At 40.3% G+C, this 22,705-nt stretch overlaps 1 protein-coding gene across 43 annotated transcripts in view; it reads left to right on the top strand.

Annotated features, from left to right (window-relative positions):
- Window positions 1–543: 543 nt before the first annotated feature.
- The window catches only part of TCF7L2 (transcription factor 7 like 2), a 244,004-nt gene continuing 221,842 nt past the window's right edge, over window positions 544–22,705 (top strand). For all 43 annotated transcript variants that reach the window (XR_008933334.1, XR_008933333.1, XR_008933336.1 and 40 more), the window contains exons 1-3: window positions 544–1,359; window positions 1,685–1,751; window positions 1,980–2,104. Coding sequence is in view for 38 of the 43 variants with exons in the window: in XM_056850592.1 (XP_056706570.1) it covers window positions 1,171–1,359; window positions 1,685–1,751; window positions 1,980–2,104 (381 nt within the window). In the remaining 5 variants the exon portion in view is untranslated. The remainder of the gene's footprint in view (window positions 1,360–1,684; window positions 1,752–1,979; window positions 2,105–22,705) is intronic.

The raw sequence follows: 22,705 nt of genomic DNA on the forward strand, positions 1-22,705 counted from the left end.
AAACAAACAAAAAACAAAAAAAAAAAACAAGACATCTACTAAACATCGTAGGTGTTTATGACAGCCCAAAACCCAATAATTTTGCCACCACCTCTGCGAAAAGCAAGGCTCCCGTCCTCCCTCGTGTATGCAGTTCTTACAAGTGCTAAACTGTACTCGTGCGCGAGAGTTGAGTGCTCCACAAAGCGCGCGCGCGCACTCAGACACACAGGCCCCGGGTTGCTTCCCCCACCCCCTATCCCCGCACGCCACATTTTTGTGCAAAGCTGCCTCTAAAGCCCCGTGCCCCAGCATGCGTTGGGTTTCCTCGAGGTCATCCCTCTACAACCGATAGCTCCCCTCTCTCTCTAACGTTGCCTCCACCAGACTATTCCCTTCTTCCTTCCTCTCCCTCCCTCCCTCGCTCGCTCGCTCCCCCTTCGCTTTCCAAAAAGGATCATTGTTAGTTTCTCCACTTCCCCCCCTCCTCCTGTTTATTTATGCGCACGTCACCGGGGAGCCCCCGCCCCCTCCTGCATATCATTAAGTGCCTAGTGGGTTTCTTTTTCCCTGTCAATAATCCTGGATCCCAGACTTCTCCGTTCCTCCGGATTTCGATCCCCCTTTTTCTATCTGTCAATCAGCGCCGCCTTTGAACTGAAAAGCTCTCAGTCTAACTTCAACTCACTCAAATCCGAGCGGCACCGGCTCCCTATATCCGCGCCCCCCCCTTTACAGCTGACTTGTTTGGGGTTTGTTTGCTGCATTTTTTTATACTTCCCCCCTCCCCCGTTTCTCCCTCCCTCCTTATATAATTTTTTTTTATTAATTTTTTTGTGTCTACCCGCGTGCGTCTGCGTGCGCGCTTTACATGCTGATCTGATCTTCGGAAGAAAGAGAGAGAGAGAGAGAGAGAAAATCCAGAAGAAGGAAAAGAAGAAACCCAAAGTCACTGGTGCAAAAGGAAAGGAGCAGGGACACTGCCCTCCCCTCCTCCTCCTCCCTCTTTTCCCCTCCCCAGGAGGAAAGAGAAGGGGGGGAAAACTTTCACCTTGGACTCTTTTTTGAAAAATTGCAAACTTCCCCCTTTTCTTTTCTTTTCATCCTCCCCCCCTTTATTTTTTTTCTTCTTCATTTCCTCCCCTTTTTCTTCCTGCAAAATTGCTGCTGGTGGGATAAGCCAGGAGGAAAATGCCGCAACTCAATGGCGGTGGAGGGGACGATTTGGGGGCGAATGACGAATTGATCTCTTTTAAAGACGAAGGGGAGCAAGAAGAGAAGATCTCGGAGAACTCCTCGGCAGAGAGGGATTTAGCCGATGTCAAATCGTCTCTAGTCAATGAATCAGAAACGAATCAAAACAGCTCCTCAGACTCGGAGGTAAGACCCCCCCCCTTCAAACACACCTGCCTTACTCCACCTTGGGGTTCCCGGGGAGAAGGGATGGGGGGGGGGAGAGGGACTGCATGGGAAAACAGGCTGAGCCCTTCGCTCCGAATTGCAACTGTTTCGGAGACCCTGATGGCGATTGCGCCGTGTGTACATTTTGGGGTTTTAGTTACGTGTAAAAAACATATATATATTTTGCATCAAGTTTTGCACAAACTTCTAACTTGTTCTTTCTCTCTCTTGTTTTTCTTTCCCCACCAACCTGCCTCCTTCCCCACTCCCGATGGCTCGTTTTCCTCCCTTTTCACGATCCAAGGCGGAGAGGCGGCCTCCGCCTCGGTCCGAAAGTTTCCGAGATAAATCCAGAGAAAGTTTAGAGGAAGGTAAGTGGCTGCAAACTTCCCTTCGGCCTCCCCCCCCTTCCCTGGGGGAAAAAAAACATATCTAGAAGCCCCCCCGCGACCCTCCCCCACATTTGCTCTCTGCGGACGCGAAACTTTGTAAAGTTTGTGTTGTTGTTGTTTTTTGCAATCCCGACAAAGGCTTTCTAACCGTGGTTTCCCCCCCTCTTCTTATTTTTGTCCTTTCTCCTCGTTGCCCCGCCATGTTAGCTGCGAAAAGGCAAGATGGAGGGCTGTTTAAGGGCCCACCGTACCCTGGGTATCCCTTTATAATGATCCCCGACTTGACCGGCCCCTACCTCCCCAATGGATCCCTCTCGCCCACGGCAAGAACGGTAAGTGGCTTTGGTTGTTTTTTTTACTGGCTTCCTCCCCCCCCCCGCGACGGTCGTGCGTTTGAACCCCCCCCCCCGGCTCCGGAGACCCCTGATGGTCGGTGCGTGTCCCGCTCCCTCTCCCGCCCCACCCCCACTTTTGGCCATGGAAGCGCCAGAAACTTTCCCAAACTTTCGTGCCTACGGCGGGTTTGTTTACACTGCGCCATATTTATTGCTCGACTTTCAGTTTTGGGCGCGGGGAGCCCGCTCGGGTCCGGTTTGTTTGTGGTGGTCGTTGCAAAAAAAAAAAAAACCAAACCCAAACCAAACCCCCCAAAGAGTTTTTAGGCTCCCGCCTCCCTTCTCCGAGCCAGGGGACCCTCCGATCTGATTCCCCCCCAAGCTCTGTGATGTCTCTCGCGCTCTGTTTCCTTCTGCCCTCTTGAGCGGCGACTTGGTGCCTTGCTCTCCCCTCCCCCTTTTCTTGCCTCCCCCTTAACCCTTTCCTCGCTTCCCTAGCCTTCCTGAGAGACTAATTTGCTGGGATGGTTGCCACTGGGGGATTAGCTTCTCTTCCATTTAATCTTCTTTCTTTTTTTTGTAAGGAACTTTCTGTTTGAATTATATTGTGGGTTCCAAGGAAATTCCTTTTTTTCCCTTCTTCTTCTGCTGCTCTTTAGAAGTTGTAGGAGAAGTTTGCGTAGCGTTTTGGGACGGGGGAAATGTCTTCCTTGGCCGGGCGATACTTATAAAAGACAAAATGATTTCTCTTTTTTTTTAAAAAGACCCTAGCTGTCCATCTCTTGGATGCGAACTACTGTTTCCCCCTTTGAAAATGTTCACGAGAAGCAAGCCGGCTCCTCCCTAACCTGCACAGACTGCTTTTATTTAGTCAGGGAGGAAAATTTTAAATGTATTTCACTCTTTAGTTGTGTGTGGCTGAGTAGTGAAAGACAGAAGGATTCATGTAAACAGATTCCGCCCCCCTCAGCCTTCAACGAAGGCATGCCTTCATTTGACAGAATTTTTAAAAACAATATTCTTATTGAATACTGATGCTTTCCCTTTGTGGGTGTGGCAGAAAGGTCAAAAGGTGTGGCAGTTTGAAAGGAAGGATTGAATTGCAGTAGCCCTCAGATTGTGGTCTTATTAAACTTTTGAGAGGTGTCAAGGGTTGGCTGGCATTCCCACACTACTTCATGGATTTATGCCAACTCCACTCCCTCTGCCTAGGCATAATATATTCTTCATTACCCTTTAAAAAAAAGACTTTAGAAAGAAACCATGAGTGCCAATGTCCTTGAGGGAATACAGATATTGTATGCACTTGGCCTGTTACCAGTTTTTTTTTTTAAATCTGTTAGTTGAAGGTTTTCTTCCAGCTCTGTCCACTTCTGCCTCCCCCAAACTGTAATTTACCTGTTCACCTCTTTGCATTTTGGTGGCAATACAAGACAGCAGTTTGAAATAGGAGACCCACCTTTAAGCAGATGCTAAATCTGTGCTGGTGTCCACCTACCGTATGGGATATTTTCACTGTTGAACAAGTATTTTTTAAGCATTTGCAACATTAAACTACCAGATTAGGCTTGTTTTTCACCTAGTCTAAATTCAAATTATAAATTTCAGAGAGAAAGGTGGACTAAATATTGTTTACATGTGTATTTTTAACTGTGTTCAAGGATGAGGTTAACCCAGCCATGAGATTTTATAATTGCTTTTTATTTTGGGGGCTATGGTCTTGCAAAGTAGACATTTTGATAATCACAGTTTTTAACATAATGGAAAAGGGAGGTTGCTCAATTTTGTAATTGGAGAGATGATGGGATAGGTAAACTTTGTGACATGTTGGTAGGAATGTGTGGTCATTCTGTGGTTGTTTAAATTATGTACTTTGAAAGCACGGAGTTATTTCAGCATTTCTCTAAGTAGGCTTCAATTAAAATAGTAAATAATTTTGGAATGTTAATTAGTCTAGCAGATGAACCTGGACAAATATTTTTCTTTTAAATAATGCATGAAAGATTCGGTTCTTGTTCCATCTCTTACATTTATTTGCATTGTTTAATTAGCAACATTTTATAGTTACTACTTTATCTGATCCACCACCTTTTGACATTAATGGGAACGAGTGTTTCATGTGTATGAGTGTTTGAATAACCTTTGTATCAGGTCCTCCATATTTATCAGTTAATTGAAACAATTCTTCCTATCCATATTGAAACTCCTTCTTTGAGCATAATCCACTGTTCTGTGAAGTTTATGTACTGTGTAAAAGATATATTATTTTGTTGTTGTTGACATAACTGGTAACTTTGTTCTGTATCATCATCAGATAAATTCAAAAGGCATTTTCCATATTCATTAAGCAATTTTGGTTTTTCCACATCAGCCGTCTCTATATCAGTTCTTTACTCGTTAGAATTGTGAACGCAAATTTAATTACGAGTTTTAAAGAAAATCCATTATTTGTTCATGCCACAAAGTATAACAATCTTTGACAGAGTTGGTTCTCTGTTATACAGTTCAAAGTGTGTGCCTTGAGCTGAAGAATTTGGTTTTTTTAAAAATGCTACGTATAAGCATGTAAATAACTACATAGATTTTAACGTACAGGTAGAAATAACATTTATCACATGTAGCACATTATTTATTTCAATGATTTAAAAAGTATTGGAGCACAATTATTTCCTTTTGTAGTCTGGCTTTTTATTTTTATTTGGAAGAGTTGTTATTTTTAAACATATCTTTCCGTTCTTTGAGATTCTCCAGATGATTCCTAGGAACACGGATTTCTGAATTTATGTTTTAAAGAATTGCGAAGTGTCATTAAATCTGCTTGTGATGAATAATACATTACTTCAGGAATAATGCTTTAATTGCTGAAGACTCCATAAAGCTTGATAGCAATAATTTTATTTTAAAATGACAAAGATTCTTCTGCATCATGTTAATTTTGCCTTTGATAAAGTAATGTGCCTGGCTTTTGAGAGGACCAGTGTGCATTAAGGAGTGCCTGTTGGAAATGAAGTAATGCATCCGAGACTGCTCTTGGATGGGGACCCTGGCAGTGGTGCAGTGGATAATAAGGGGAACTATATTTCTGAATTTTAAAGTAGAACAATTACAATGTAATCCTGGTTGTGAAAATAATTTTATTAGTAACATATTATTTAACTAATGTTGCTGCCTATCCCCCCCCCCCCAGTTGTTTGCTTTCTGTTTGCAGGAGGGTGAGATTTGCTTTCAGAGTGGTCAGATATGGAACACCTTGCATTTGTATCTGAACTTACAGTGCTCTGGGGTCTGAAAATATAGGACAGTTCTATTTGTGATATGGTGAATACTTGGGAATTGAAATATTTAAAGTGATGCCTTGGATATTTTTCTTGCAGTGTTTTATCCTTTGAATCAAACAATATAATCTTCTGCAAACGAATATAGATGACAGGGTGTGAAGAGTTAATGGAGTTCCCCCCCTTCCCCTCCATTGAATTGTTTTGACAACACTTTTCAAAAGTGTGACATTGGGAGCCCCTGCAATACAATGTAATATTACTGTAATTACACAGGTCATTACATTTTAAATAGAGAACAATGAAATGCTTATCATGCTGAAAAAAGAACAGGTGTTCTTGCCCTTCTTTGGTATTTATGCTAATTTGTTTTTCATCCCCTTTAGAAATATTTATGGTTTAGCATTGTTTAAGGTTTCTGTCTCCCATGTGATGGTTTTGATTCTTACTAATCTTTAGGGTTGAAGGCTTACTTGAGTGTTGATATAAGGGTTATTGTGTTAAAATAGCTGGTGGATGTTCACAATGCACGTACAATTTTTGTATGTCAGTGCGCTACTGCTTCATGGTGTGCATAAGCTATTCATCGAAGTGTACCATTCACCTTCTTTATGGCTTTAAAACAATGATGGTTAAGTTTTTTCCTAGAACAGTGTAGAAATAAGCTATTCACTACAAATGAACACCAATCAAATGAAGCACACTGTCTGAAAACCACTCCGTTCTTAGCAAGGTTAGAACACTGACTCTTCTTCACAAGTGGCTGGTGGGGCATATAATATCAACAAGCATTACTAATTTATTCTAAATAAAACACTGAAATGTCTCTAACATGGTTTTATTTTAAAGGGGAAAAGCTCACTCAGGGTAGGTTTAGCCACCCGCTTTTCACTTGGAAAGAAAGAGGGGGCCAGTGTGATGGTATAGATAGACTGTAGAAGTAAATGTAGCAATATCCCATGCTTCCCAAGCAATATTTACACAGTGTCCGAATGTTGATTTTTGTTATAAAATAAATGGATGAAAATACCACATTTTAAATAAGCACGCCAAAGGGCTCTTCTTTTGGTTTCAAAGTTACACGGTTTCATGTATTCAAAGCCAGAAAGATTTCGGGGTGGGGTGGGGGGAGAGAATCCGGGTAGAGGGAGGACAGCTGCAAGTTTTTTTTCCTCCTTTTTGCATAGATGTGTGTCTTTCTGCACCATGACTAAAACTGCAAGGCCCCCATTTCCAGCTGTCTGGCAGTTATGTGGAAGTTGGATTATTGGCTGTTAAGCATGAGACAACCTGGATTTAGTAAAAGCTTTCTTACACAGGGAGTAGGTGACTGTGTGTGGGTGGGGGGGGGAGAGGAAGGAAGAGAAGGGAAGTGGTTGTTCTTCAAGCATAGAGGCAGGCCCTCTTTGGCCCAAAGTGGATAATGGTTTCCAACAAAAGATCCATTGCAGATAGAGTATGGATGGGCCTTTTTGTTTTGTATGCGGGGGTTGTAGGTGGAATTAGAATATTCTTCTTCCCACACCTTACCTGATGTGGGAACTTTCTGTCTCTTGCTGCTACAGACTTAACTGCTGCAGACGCAGCTGCTTTATTGTTTGCATAGTAAGAGAGTTTTGTATTCCAAGCCTTTTTTTTTAGCCTGTGTTCATGTGTTTCCTCTTTGTACTGAACCATTGCAAATATGCAAGCAGAGCCTTGCCTGTTGAGTCCTAATTGGGCACGTTTGTGAAGGAAATGGTTAATTTTACAACCAAAGGCAAACTTGCACCTCAACAGGTCTGCTGAAAGAAATGTGCCACAGTCATTTGCTGGCAGGCAGTGAAGGGTCATAAATCTACAGGGTTTATTTACAGCCTATAACACTTATGAATGTTAAGATATTTGACGCCACGCTGGCCTTATAATATCCAAGGTCCGCAGACACTGGCAGTGGGTCAGGTTTCTTTCACTAATTATAAGCAATGAGAGATGGGAGAGGTGGAGGGAAATCGAGGAAATAAACCCATGAAAGCTCAGATTGTTTTTGGTGGGGGTTTGTGTGTGTGTGTGTGTGTGTGTGTGTTTTTTTGAGAGGGGGAGATGTTCTGTGTAGGGGTTGGTCCTTTTTAATGTGGTTCAGAGTTAACACTGGCAGTGCTGAGGGACAATATGGTGAACTCTAAGCAAATGTTCACCACAGACTGCAGTCTTTACCAATCCTTGTGCAAGGTATCTAGACAGAAACCCTGCAAAATGTTTCTCCAAATATTTCCCCCAAACCTGATATAACCTTCAATATATTACCTGGGAGCAAAAAATCATATGCCAGAATTAAGACACACTTTAAATGTATTATTAGCCTGTATGCTAGTAGGAGGTAAATTTGTGATGTTCTTAGAAAAGCTGTATTATAAGAATACCCAGAGAATAGACTGATAAACATTTGTCTCTTTAGAAGGAGCAGCTGGCTTTGAAGCGTGCACAACTCTCTTTTCCTTTCTCTTTAAAGAATTGAATAAAATCTGAGTTTACAGCGTGGGAAGTGGAGGAAGGAAAAGCATGTTAGAAAAAGAAAGGGGCTATCTGGGAAAGAATGTAGAAGAATCCAGAGGCCAGGAAAGAATAATTGGATGTCTAAGGAAGAATGTTAGCATGTAGGGGGAGATCTTGGAGGCTTGAAAAAAATATTGTTGTAATCAGCTGCTGATGGGGAAGCTGAAGACATAGCGACTGATTGACTCTTACATGTCAGCAAAGTCTTGGGGCAAAAGTAAAAAGATCAGTTGAGGGCACCACCACTCCACCCTGACCTTGCTATATTAAACAGGTGTCTTAAAATACTTCTTAAAATGTGATATTCTTTTGGTCTGCACATTGATATTTTTCACAAAATAAACTCACAAAATGGGCAAAAGAATCAGTCTGGATTTTAAAGATACTTTTGGAATGTTATTTTAGAAATTCATTTGGGGAAATCTGCCGTGCAGATCACAGGCACTAATTTAGGCAAGGGGTCAGAGAGGAAGAAATACACTTGTTTCCTTCCACAAGTTTCCCCCCCCCTTCTCTTTGAAATCCTGCCTCATTTTTTAAAACAAAAAGATAAAACTGTCTTTAAAAATACCTCTCCATCAGTAAATGTTCAAGAAATCTAAGACAATGTTTTATGAATTTTCCTAACCAATAGAGTCCTGTGACTTATTGGCCTCCAGGGATAAATCTGGATCCTTTAACACCACATTACAGAGGTGATGTAGTTGTACCTTTTTAGCAGGTTATCAACAGGGTGTTTGTCTATTTCCCAAGAGAATTGATTTGGCACTCCTTGTTTAATTTCAGGTTGTAACTTGAGCCTGTTCGTCTTTTGTTCTTTTTGTTTGAGTACTCCAAAATCTTGATCCTCATTGTTCTTGAAATCGTGCATAGTCAAGTAGGAAGTCCTGAATGAGTTAAGTTGCTAGCTAAAGTTTGGCTTGGTAAAAATAAATTTGGGGGCCTGGTTGGCATTAACAAGGTACAGCACATTTTACAGAGCTTAATTAGTACAAACTTTAATTGTTCATGGTCTGCCAAGAGGAGTTATGTGCAGGAAAAGTGGAGTCGTTCTTTTGCAGTCTTCAGTTTTAAAACGATAAATCACTTGCATATTTGTGCAGTGATTCAAATGGAGCTGAGACCTCTCCATCTCAACATGTGGTAAATTGTAAAGTCAATGAATTGCAGATGTAGGCTACAGTCAAATTGTGTGTGCGTGTGTGCGCGCAATGCAGAATGAAGGAGAAAGAAGGACAGTGTAAATATTTACCAAGAGGATAACTACTTGCTGGACCAATTATGAAGCAATAAGGATGCTAGTAATTTTGTGTTTAGCATTAAATAAATTCAATGAAGGGCAGGACAACCATTAGATTGGATATAGATTATTAATCTTTGAGAAAATGGCTCTCCTACATAAAAATCCCATGGATTGGTAGAAGTCAAGTGCAGTCTTTGAATCTAAGTAAATTTAAAAGGAAAGGGATGCTGAAAATATATCTACAGCAAACTTTTAATAAACATATAGCCAAGGGTGTGCCTTTCTTAGAAAATATACTGCTAGTTCTATAAGAGATCAGTTTCTACATTCTTTGCACACCCAGAAGTCTCATCAACTTCACTGAGACTTCCTGCATGAATAAGGGAAGCATAAAGACCATGTCGTTCATTTTTAGTATGTTTGAAATGCTCAATGACCCTATTGTTTGCATCTCAGTTATCCAGAACTACTTGTTAGCCTGATTTAGGCCCCATTTACACAGCCAAATAGCACCAGTGTTTTCTCCATACTGGTCACACAGAATCATTCACATTCAGTCTGGAAAATTATAACTTTACACAACACATGTTAGTAATATAACCAGTGATGGAAGCCTAATGATAAACACGATTTCTGTTCATTGCGATTTTCTCTTAATGGAGTTTATACCAAAGGTATAAAATCCCTGGCATATGATATAAGGTGTATGGTATAAGGGGATACCCTTATCCCTGCTGGGATAAGGGTATCCCCTTTGGTATGTAAACATTCTTCTGTGATCTACAGGAGTGATAAGCACAATAAGCAATTAGAGTGGTTCTTAGCTGTGTACCTTCCTGTAAGGAGTTAACAATTTTGGCTCTGTTTAGATGTCATATTTCTAATCTGTTAATCTTTGTATCAGGAAATGTGCCATGAGTCTGGCAGTTCCTCCTCCCCATACTCGTTTTCTTCTGTGTTTTTGCATGCAGATTCTCCCCTCCCTTTATAGCCTTAGTTTGTCATAAGGTCTGAATCAGAATTAATTCTGGGTAGTGCAAACCAGGATTTAAAATCATGAAGTAGATTTATACACCAGGGACTGTGGCAAGCTTGGTTGGTGTGAATAATTTAATTCAAACATAACTATGGAAGAGAGAGTGAATCTATGATACCTTCCCAATCTCCCAACCAGGGTCTGGAGATCAGGAAATAATGATTTGTGAATTGAGTAATTTATTTTTGGGCTACTACCATAACAAGATCTGACTCTATTCCTTCAGACAACAGAATTATCATTGTAATCCTTTGTAAATTAAGAACATAAGAAAAGCCATGCTGGATCAGACCAAGGCCAACAGCCTGTTGATCAGACCAAGGCCAACAGCCTGTTCACACAGTGACCAACCAGGTGCCTCTAGGAAGCCCACAAATAAGACAATTGCAACAGCATTATCCGGCCTGTGTTCCACAGCACCTAATGTAATAGGCATACTCCTCTGATCCTAGAGAGAATAGGTATGCATCATGACTAGTAGCCATTTTTACTAGTAGCCATGAATAGCCTTCTCCTCCGTGAAATTCCTCAGGGTATTTGTATATGTGAGGTTGTCCTGTTTTGGAATTAAGAGTGTTATAGTCGTTTGGTTTGAAGGCACTGAAGTCCCCTAGTTGAGCAGAATTGTCTATGCCCAGAATCCATAATTGACTAGAGCCTAGTTTTGTGGCTGAGCCGGTGCTACTTCAGAGTGCAGATAGAACCTCACATGATTCAGTGCTTCTCCAATGAAATAATTCCCTCCTCATGGAAAACAAAGATGAAGGACAAGGCTAGCCTCTTCTGACAATTATTTTTCTCTGTGGAGAGGTGATATTTTAAAGTATAGAGGAATATTTAATTATGGGGTCTGCTTCTACAGCCTTGTGTGGTGTAGCCTGGACATACATATATTATATCAGTAAGAAACAGACATAGAACATACTGTCCAGGCTATAGTCTATATCTCTGAAATGGAGGGGAGGTCCCAAGGGTCTGAAGCAATAAGGGGATACATTTGTAAAATACTTGTAGAAATTTTCATTTCTGGAGCATGACTTTAACTGTAGATACAATTACATGATTTTACATTGAACTGAACTTGTTCAGGAATTGGGGGTCCTGTGTTTGCATAATAACTGCATGTAAAGGTTGTAAAATGAAGAAGCCATTCTCGACACTACTTAGATTCTTAGATTCAGATGTTACAAACCCAGTTTTCCAGACCATGGTTTGGAGATTGCCATGGGTTCATGTCTTCCTTCCCTCTTTCTCCACTTCCTGGTTTTTCTAACCATAATTTGCTGTGGTGTCCAAATTGCCAAGCTATGGCTAGTGCAGAATTCAAACCATAATTTGGAGTATTTGGTTTGTGACACCTGATCCAATTCATTTCTTCAGCATTTAGTTTCTTAATGTTTAAAATAAGCAATTTATGACAGATTCTAGACAAATTCCACATTCTCAAGTGGAAGAAACAATGTTTCTAGAACCATGACACTACTACTTTCTCAAGTTAGTAGTGCTTTTTTTCAGAACAATTTGGTGGGTTTTGGTGTGGAAGCAACCATTCAGGCAGACCACCAACAGCAACAAAATACTGATGCATGAAGGTACATCTTTCACTGTTGAAATATTTTCATTGTTAACCTGTTTTGGGGAAAAGAGCTGTGTGATCATTCTTTTTCTTGGTCAGTTTATGACAAACATAACAAACATTGCTCTTTTTAAAAAGGTGTTACTGTCTGATGCAATAATCTCTTTCTGCAAAACTGAAGAAAAGGAAACCAAAAAAACATTTTGAATTATAAACCAGAAAGGGCACCTGTCCATATATTAACCAAAGGATATCAATTAGAAAGTAACTTCCACTGATAACAATAAAGTCTGGCTATTGACTAAGCAGGGCCACTTTGTCATATAAATGATCTACGAATGGCTTGAGGTCCAGGCTTGGTCTACAGCAGTACAGTGAAAACACAGTTATATGGCACATGACAATATTGTGATCTAACATAAATAAGTTTAACCTTCAGAACCAAATCCTTTTCTTCATCCAAACGCTAACAGATTAGCATTATTATTCCCCCCCCAATCCTATTGAAATTGTAGAGGAAGGCAATGGAAAAGCTATCTTTGCTCATCTCTGGCCTTGAAAACCCCATGAGGAGTTGCCAGAAGTCAGTTGCAACTTGACAGCACTTAATGCTTATTATTGAATTTGTAAAAATTCATGACACTGTTATTTACTAACATTAGCGTAATCACATTGACACTGCATAATTACATTGGCATAAGTGGTCAGTGAAATTTTTCTTATCAAACTATGTACTGTTTACGTATATTTACATATAAGGTATAAATATACATTTGATTTGTACAACTAAATGGCTAATTCAGTAATTAGCAAGGGGCAAGTAAACTAATGTAATTCTATTTATATTAATGAGAATAATCTGGTTTGCCAGTTTGCCCCAAATTCACGTTTGTCCTGGAAATTATTCTTTCAGTTAGTTCAGGTCATGTTGGTACTTCAGTTATACAAATACTGATTTAAGTCAGTTTGAATGGCCCTGCGTTAGGAAGATGCAATTAAATAGTTTAATTGATCGAATTAGAAAAAAAATTCTGCTCTCATAACCGAGTTAAAGCTACATAGAAATGGCATTCAGAGAGAGCTGCTTTACTCTTGATAAACCGCTGCTGAATATCTATTATTATTTTTAAATATTCATTGGTACAAACAGTCTCATGAGAAGAGATGACCTTGAATGGAATATCAAAAGAATATGATGGCAGCCTGCTGGGTAGCATTTTTTTAAAAATGTATCTTTGAAAGGTGAGATTTTTTAAAGTCTGTTCTAAAGAGGTGTGGCTTATTGTTCCTTGCAGGGATGTAAAATGTTTTCCTTTTAATTACTAAACCCTTTTGTCTACCTTCTCTTCACCTTGAAAGATGTGTAACTAAGTGTAAAAGCACCATTTAAAATGTGCATCTATGCTAAAGGGACACTGGATGAATTATATCTGAGAGAAACTCATCAAGAACATAACTTTTTTTTGCTAGAAAAGCTACTACGGTACATAGTATTACATAGAGAAAAACACGTTTCCTGCTGAGAATATTTGCAATGCTCCCTTGTTTACTTTTAAACATTCTTCTGGTATCTAATTTCAGCTGTCTGAAAGATCTCTCCGGCTGCTCAAATAAATGAAATGAAATTGTAACATCTGCCATTTCATTAATATACTCATAGTTTTGTTCTCTGTTTGGGTATGATATTTCTAAGTATGATAGGTATACTATATTCTCAGGTGCTATTCAGCATGAACTGACAGTATGAAATTCCTATGGTGTTCCAATTGACTAAGGATTCTATGGAGGTTTGTGGGAAGAAAAATCTTGACAATTTTCCATTAAGCCTTAAATTAGGCAATTGGAAAAGAGGAGAATAAAGAGGGCTCAAAAGAGAGACAACTTGCTAATGTTGCATTCTGTGCCCCAAATGGGGAAACCTCTTTTAGACAAGAGTGGTTCTCAGGCCAAGAATTTCAAATTTGCAGAGAAACCTGTCCAGAACACACAAGCTGTTTGCACAGGGTGCAGAATTGTCACAGTAATTAGGGCAATCTCTGCTAACTGAGTGGCAGCCTTTATAAAGGACAGAAGAGAAAAGGTTCAGATTCATCTCTCTCACTATCCCCTCTTTGCGATTCATTCCTGATTGACTGTTGTTTCTGTTGGTATGTACAAGTGAAGGGAAGGGGGGGAGGTGTAAGAGGGCGGGCATGTTTTGAGCTCCTTACTCATCAACAACTCTCCTTGTTTTTGATTAATCTAGAAGATTTTTTTCCCTTTTAATGTCAAGTCTGTTTGGCTTTTCTCCCCTTTTTATGTTCTAATGTACTGTAAATTGTTGGTACATAGGGCAACCGAGCATCCTCGTATGTGAACTCTCCTTATGATTTATTTCCTCCATCTTAAATAATGTGCTTAAGTGACAGTAAATGGTCCTGCATATTTTACTTGGCATAAAGATTGCATGCAGAAATCTTGCATCTCACAAGAAAAAGGCTTTTTTGGATAACAGTCCTAGGCATTACCCTCTTGTGTTTTTTTTAAAGCTTGTTCTACAGCAGAATCCTGTTGAGAAATAAGTCCTCCTGTATTCAGTGGGACCGACCCCCCAAATAAGTGTAAACAGGATTGCAGCTCTAGTCCAGTGGTGTTTGAATGGGTCAAAAGGTTGTGTTTAACCTCTATCAGCGACTTCATAATCTTTTATGTGTTAGCTACCAAGTAGTGTTTTGCCATTGTCCTTCAAGCAGTTCAACAGATGAAGCTTGTCGCAGCATGTAAATGAAGCGGTTGGGGAAAACATCCCCTATTAACTTACAGCTGCCAGAAAAAAGGGAGAGGCAACCCTAATTATAGCCTGCCTGCCACCCCTGACACTGGTGTCCTTGGGTATGCTTGTAGAGATCTTGCAGGGAGATGCAATGCGTCTTCATAGGCTAATTGTATTTAGAGATGCAGAATACAAGCCATCCTTCAATGCATACCCCACCCCTTCTACAACGACGAGAACTTTTCTAGGCTTTCTTTCTAGGCCCTTGTGTGTGCATTGTGTGTAGGTATAACTCGGATCCCAGGATTTCACCACATTCTGTATGAATTAAGAAATGGAACCAGGGTAAAATTATGGGACATGAGCAGGCCCTGAAGTAGTTGTGTGTGTCACAGTAAACTGACTGCAGTTGCCCAGAGTGTAGAACGAGCAGGAAAACCCATTATATGTAAAAATGGGACACCAGTAGCAGGGGACAGTTATCTGAATATACCTCTTATATACTGAAAGCAAAGAGATGACTAATATTTGGGGTAAAAAAGGAGAGTACTGTACTTTGGGACACTTTATTGGGAATAGAAGTATACCTATTAAGGAGTCTAACTTAATAAGTTAGATCAGTGGTTCCCAACGTTTTGGGGCCATCGCCCCCTTAGTTCCACAGACTCAACCCCAGCGCCCCCTACCCTGTCCTATAAAAAGCATTATTCAAAAAAAGGGGTTTGCATGACTCACTAAAGAAGATAATAACATTTCAAAACAGTAGCAATTAATTGCACATCTATTCAAAATCAAATTAAAACTTTTTAGTTTAAATTTATTCAACAAAACTGATGAACTTGATCCAGTGGTACCAGCTCTTCAAAGTCTGGGAAAAAATTCTGATAGTTTACACCAAATTTGCCTGCATGGTGCCATAGCTTGATCTATTGTAAATTAGTGAACAACACAGTTGAAGGGGCCCACCTCTAGTGCCCCCTGCTGCCCTATTGCCTCTTAGTGCCCCCCTAGGTAATCCCACCATCCCGCAGGGGATGGTACTGCCCACTTTGGAAACCACTGGGTTAGATTGTTTGGGTAATAGTAGCTGCAGTCATTGCATCTGCATGGCCAGTGCCCAGAAGTCTCACCGATGTGCGGATCCTTACTCTTGCTACTTACTAGTGATGAAATAAAACAAAATGTGCTGATGCTTAATTTCATTAAATAATAATCACATGCTTCACATTTGTACAAGTCTTTCCTTAGGTGCTTGAAGTGCTTCATTTGAATTAATCTCAGTAAACCTTGAAACAACCTGGCAAAATGGGCCAGGGTTCTTCTTTGTGTGTGGGGATCAGGCTGTAAAATAGTCATGAAAGGGTTAATAACAGGCCCCCATTTACAGGATTCTTCTTTGTGTGTGGGGATCAGGCTGTAAAATAGTCATGAAAGGGTTAATAACAGGCCCCCATTTACATACAAATATGTGTATCAGTCACATCTCTTAATTTTAATATGAGAGTCCTTTGTGCATTTATATGAGAGTAATCCCTACCAATGGGGAAGGCACTGGCAAACCACCCCGTAAACAAAGTCTGCCTAGGAAACGTTGGGATGTGACATCACCCCATGGGTCCCAGGGGACCTTTACCTTTACCTAATCCCTACCAAAGATAGGATTTATTTTTTGGGGGGTTGGTTATGAAACCTATGCAGCCCTATGTAATGCATGTTTATGTAGAATTTAGCAGGGCCTATTCTCAAGCAAATATACATAGGATTGTAACCTTCTTCAAATTATGGCACAAAGTCTCTTGAATTTAATGAGACTCCACTTGTACAAGAGAGCGCTTAATCCAGGCTTACATCTCCCAGTATGTGAGGCATTCTCTGATTTTTTTTTCTTTTTAAAGGTTATGAGATATGAGCAGGCATTATAGGAGGCCAGAGCAGTCCATTCCTAATGTTTGTGTGTTTCCTCATTTCCTATTTTGCAGAGAAAGCACAAGTTCTTGCCATCCATAAGTCCTTCAGTTGACTGGGAGAGTCATTAAGGGACTTTTTAGCTATGTGCCCTGAATTGTGGGAGGGCTTTTAGGGATCAGAGATAAGTGACTTCTTTTGTTAATCTTGCACACCTTTGGTGAAAAATCTGTTTGGCTTGGAAGGATTACTCAGCTATGGGAGAGCTGGTAGAATTGGTCTCATGAATCATATGCTTATTACATTCCCTAGCAGAGACACACCTTTCAGTAGAGGTGTGTGAAATACTTACAAGAAGGCCAGAAGTACTTGAAATAATGTATTACTGCACTCTTTAAAATTTGTAGTTCCTTTTCCATTTGAGCTTTCTTCTCATTTTTCTCTTCTTTTCAAAACTACTGCTTAATAAGCATATTAAACCAACAATAGCAATCCTGGCCATTTTGATTTGAAACATGACTAGGTTTTGAGGTAAATATAGGCTTGTATGTTGGCAATATTAGGTGGATGATTTGAGATATACAGTTCCTTCAAGCGCAAAAACTGATAAGGCAAAACAAAATCTGTCATTATGATAATTAAGTTGGAGATTAATTTGCAAAACACACCCTATAGAGTTAATGCAACTCAATTTCAGCTTAGTAATTACCTTGTGTTGAAAGCAAAAGTTGTTGAGCCCTATTAGGAAACATTCCATCTTGCAGTTGTGCCATAAATGGATGACATTCTTCAGTCTGAACACCAAAACCTCTGTGGCTAACTAGACTATCTTGCATCAGATTCAGAAAGACTGTCTCCTAAGAAAGTTCATGCCGGATAGATCGGAGTTTCTAAGTGTTATGATCTAGCTGCTATCAATCAAATTGCTACTCTCATGGACAAGCCCTTTCAGAGGTCTGGAGAGTCTCAGGCCATTTTATTGCTAGCTATAATAAAAATTAAAATATGGTGATGCATAATGTTCATAAAAACAAATGGAAAAACTTTTAAAATGCTAAAAAATATTAGCAAGTGTCTACATTTGAAGTCCCTTTTTGAGACTAGGGCTCAGGCGAAATTGTCTTCCTGCTCCTAATGTTAGACCTGATCATGGACTTCCTTGTTATAGCTTACTATAAACTTCTTTGTATGGTGAGAATTTTTATTGTGTCGCTGTATGTCCCACACAATAAGAAACATGTGCATGGTTAATAGTTCAATGTCTGAAACCAGTCAACTTTTGAAAAAGTATTTTTTTTTTGCCAGTTTTCATGGGATTAACAGATTTTTGACCCATAACAAAATATTAGTTGACTTTGGAGCTTATTTATTTAAAGAATCAAAACGTATTTCCCTACAGCCAAATGAGATTCTTTTTGGAATTCTGTTCAGTGGTTAGTGGGAAGATAATTAATCTTTACTCATCATTCTATCTTTTTTGCAGTATGTGTGAGAATATTCAACTGGGTATATTGTATGTGTAGAACAAGCTTTATATGATCTTGTTGATGACATGTTTATGTTGAAGTGGCTTATGAAAGTGTTACGTATGAATGAATTAAAACACTGGAATAGCTAGGATGTACAGTGGCATCTTCTGTTCTTCCTGTATTCTTTGTATATGATCAATTATCTTTTCAGTCACCTGTGACTCTTTAGTTTTGTAGTAAAAACAACTAGTCCGTGGTAGGTAGAGATGTCACCGTGGAGGCTCCCAAAAGGTCTGCTTTCCTTCTTCCCCCCTCTATATACGTGCATTCATGGACACAGATACATGTGTACAAGCGGCTCTTAGGTTGAATGGGAGTTCCTACATTTAGTCCATATGCATATCGGGCCTGGGAGGATGTATCATTTATATCAAGGTGAGACGGAGGGATAAACGGAGATAGGGAGATGTATTCCCGCTCTACAGGAATCCTTTTGGGTGCTACAGTGGAGTGGCTCACACAGAATACCTCTCATGTCACTAATGTTTGTTTGCTTATTAAATTAGCTTAACTTACTTTTGGATTGCTTTGATTATCCATAGCAACAAATAACAATATGTATATGTAGAAATTACCAAGGCTTCTGTTGAGTATAGTTTGAAAAAGTCTGACTTTTCATGACAGATTGCAGTGTTGTCAGGACAATATTCCTTTTGTTTATAATATACCCTATAGCCAGAGAACCAGTTAGATCATTCCACAGAGCAGCTTTACAAAACCAAGATGCACAATTCTTTGTGTCTACTGATGTGCATTTTCTTCTTTGTATTTGAAGTGATATTTAATACAATAGTGTTAACTTTGAGATTTTTATTCAGTCAAGCTCACATTGCCTCATCTGCATGGGTCATCCTCTGTTCATGGCATACCATGGCCTTGCCTTGAGCAAGTATACACAAGTGGTTGGGATCCCTTTCAACTGTGTTATTTCACAATTCATTATGCAAGAGGCATCTCTTATAATTTGCAGTGGTCGCACCACTACTTTGCCTTAAGCCATTGTGCTTCTACAATATAAGTAATAATACTAGATTGGTACCCATTTGTCCATATTGCAGCAGATCGCTCTAATAGCCCTACACCATATATAAATGGGGCAAGTCCATAACTTAGAGGAAGATCATTTGCAGATCTTGCAGAAGGTTCCTGGGTTCAGACCGTGGCATCTTCAGTTAAAATGATCTCAAGTAGGAATTGTTTAGAAAGAATTCTTGCCTGATACCCTAGAAAGCTACTGCCAGTGAGAGTAGACAACATTGAGGCAGCTTCACGTGTTCAAACGATACAAAGTATATTTATATGATAGCAGGGGTCCATTGATGTTGGTTGACCTTGGTAGTCAGATGAAATTTGTGGCCACCAGTGAAATTTGTGGTTACCTGTCCCATCTCACATGGAGGAGGAGAGGGATCATAACATGCCACATTTATTTATTTTACTTCAATTAGACCTTGCCATTTTCCTAATGGGGCCTTTGAGCTTCAGAGATGCCCCAGGCACCACCAGAACACTGAACAAGACCAGGGATAATCCTCCATTTCTACCCAGTTCCAAGCACAGGAGGATGGTTGGGGCTTGCCTACATTACACTACAATTTGGAGGAGCTCAAAGTGCCTCTGAAGATCAGTATGAAATATAGTGTGATATATCTCAGCCCACCTCCTTGAGCTTGAAGCTGAGGTGGGGAGGCAGATAATCTTCCTTGAGGCCATACTATGGTTCAGAAGTATTCAATAAGTACTTTGCAGATGCCTCACAACTGTGGGAACGATTTCCTGCTCTCTCCCTGCTGTGTGCTCTGGAGGAAAGCACAGACATATACTCAGCAGAAAAGTGATAGATGTTTACAATAGAGAGCAAACTTGGATTTGGATGTTCATTTGGACGCTCCACTCTTTCCCCAGGACCATTCAGAGACAATGACATTTCATTGGTAAGACATTTTGAAGAACTCTTCTCAGGCCTGTCAGTATCTACTGTAGCCATGTCCCTCCCCAGTCATTGTGAGAACCATGTTATAAAATTAAAAATTTAACCTGAGCTGGTGACCAGCCCACTCAATATTCAGAGTTGCATTTTTATGTTGTTGTTTGATACAAATTAAGTAGTGCATTTTCATGTTTCCAAATAAGAAAACCATGCATCTTTGCAGTAGTGTTATGACTTATATATTGTAAAGCTCCCCATTCAAATAGTGCACTATAACTGTATGTCCACTCTGCTTTAATATGCAAAGTTGTATTCCATACAGCAAGAGTGATGTTGTTTGTGGCCAGCTGTCTTCATTGAGCTGTATGTGGTAGTTATATACCATGGAAAGCTCAAGATATAAAGACTGCAGTTTAGTTAGCCATGTGTTTTTCTGTTTGTGCTGACAGACTCAGTGTGGTGTTTCTGTAGATACAAACAGGAATGTGCAAGGATTTGCGGAAGGCATCTTGTTTCCCCCTACCCCACTATTTCCTCTTTCCCTTTCCTGAAAGCCATCATAATCTCCCCTTTTCCTGCTTCCTTCTCTCCTTCCCACCCAACAATAAACCTACATTTATCTGCCTGTCTGTCTTCAGCTCCCCCCCAGCAGCCTTTACCTAGGAAATCTATGGCCCAGTTTGTATACTGCCAGCCAGTGGCCAGGCCCACTTGCATAGTAGGGAACCCTCAAGGACTTGTGGGGTGACACCTTACTTTCCCCTGTATCTTCCTCCCTGCATCATTTCCTATTTTCTTCCTCTTGGAAACCCCCATAATCTCTCCCCTGTCCTTGCCTTATTCTCTCTTTCTAAGCCATTCACCACCCTACCTTTTATCTGTCTACCATCTTTGACTATATTTATTATTTATTTACTTCATTTATACCACACTGTTTTCGACAGCGTGGACCAAAGCAGCTTACATTATTATCCTCTTGTCCTTTTTACCCTCACAACAACCCTGTGAAGTAGGTTAGGCTAAAAGTATATGAGTGGCCCAGCATCACCACAGAAACGTGGGGATTTGAATCTGAATCTCCCAGACACTACTCTGAAGCTCTAACTGCTACAGCACTCTGACTTTCATAGGGTGACTGCTGCTAAACATCAGCAAGCAGCCAGGCCTAGTTGAGTCACACAAGTCAGGTGGTATTAAGTCACCAAGTGGTTGCTGCCAGGCCTTGCTCCAATGAGTCCTTCCTCAAAGGCCAAAACAGGCCTGGAAATGACCCTGCTCCCTCCTTTTACACACAGAAACCAAGCCTGGAATGCTATAATTGCCTGTTTCTTAAAATTACAGGTGCTCCTTTTATCATTTTGGTTTTTTTTTTAAAAAACCTTTTTTTTAGATTTCAGATTTTTCTGCAAACCTGGGGAGTTTTTCAGGTTTTAGAAAGATCTGTCTTCTCCATTCACACCTCCACCCACCAGATTTAAGTATCCTCAGATTTGGCCAAATTGGCTATTAGAATATATTAGAATTAGAAATGTGGGCCCCCAAGACTTGCAGGGGGGGATCCCATCCCCCACTTTCTCTCTGGGCCTGTTACAGCTTCCAACCTCTGTCACAGCCACTGCTGGGGCTGCTGCAAGTCTGGAGTTGCTGTCTCAGCTGCTGCCAGGCCTGGTGGGGTTCCTGGGCTCCTCTGGAACCATCAGTGACCCCACAGGAGGTAGGTGTATTCTCTGCTCTTGGGCTTGCACAGAGAATAATCTGTTATTTAGGGGGGGGATTTAAACCCCCTAATGTATTTTTTTTTTTAAGATTTCAGATTTTTCTGCAAACCTGGGGTATCCCCCAAGTTTGTAGGAAAATCTCTTTAGTATCAGCGTGGCTCTGCCACAGATTTAAATATCCACAAATGGGAGGGAATGTGTTGCTGTTAGATACATAGATTATTATTATTTGATTTTTATCCCGCCAAGTAAGATTGACTCAGTGGAATGCATGAAAGAATAACTCCATTGTAAAGCCGCTGTAACAGGTCCCACAGGGCACGAGTGTCTTCAGACAGAGCATTCCACCAGGTCAGGGCCACGATAGAAAAAGCCCTTGTTCTGGTTGAGATTAAATGAGCTACCCAAGGGCCAGGCACCACCAGAAGTCTGCAAGAAGTGGAACGCAAGCACCGTGGGGGTCGTGGCGGTGATGATATTTTTTCAGTCCCTGGCACAACTGTAGTAACGTATCAAAGGTTTTTTTGAAATAATGAATTGGGAACAAAATTGTGTTGCCTTCTGCTCTTGGCATGCTGTGTTTAAATTGTAAATTGCTTGACATAATACAAAACTGGGGTTGTATGGTGGTAATAAATAGTAATTAGTCTGTAAATCTTGCTTGTAAGTAGTTGATCTAATGATTAATTTCATCCAATCAGTTTTACTCATTTCACTCAGGAATTGGGCAAAAACAATCAATTGCATTCTAGGATTCTCCATAGCAGTTTATTTGCAAATTAGTTGCCACTATTCATAGTGGGTGATTTGTTATTTAAATTGTAAATTTATTGTCTCTGTTCTCCTCTTAACATAGCTGAAACTCCCTCTTTTTAGAAGGGCTCTATATTGCTCTCTGTTACTGAGTACAATACATTTGTTTGCATGCAAATTCAGGGTATTCACAGGAAGACAGTGTCTCCAACCCATCTACCCAGTGAATAATTAAGGTATATTATTCTTGAATGCTTTGGGTGTGGGTGGGAATTCTATGCATGTTGATAAAGTTCTTTCATAGTTGGTGCTGTCAGAATGCTGTGTCTGGGTCCAGATTTTTATT

This window comes from Euleptes europaea, chromosome 5 (genome assembly GCF_029931775.1).
Source record: "Euleptes europaea isolate rEulEur1 chromosome 5, rEulEur1.hap1, whole genome shotgun sequence".
NCBI classification, from domain to species: domain Eukaryota; kingdom Metazoa; phylum Chordata; class Lepidosauria; order Squamata; family Sphaerodactylidae; genus Euleptes; species Euleptes europaea.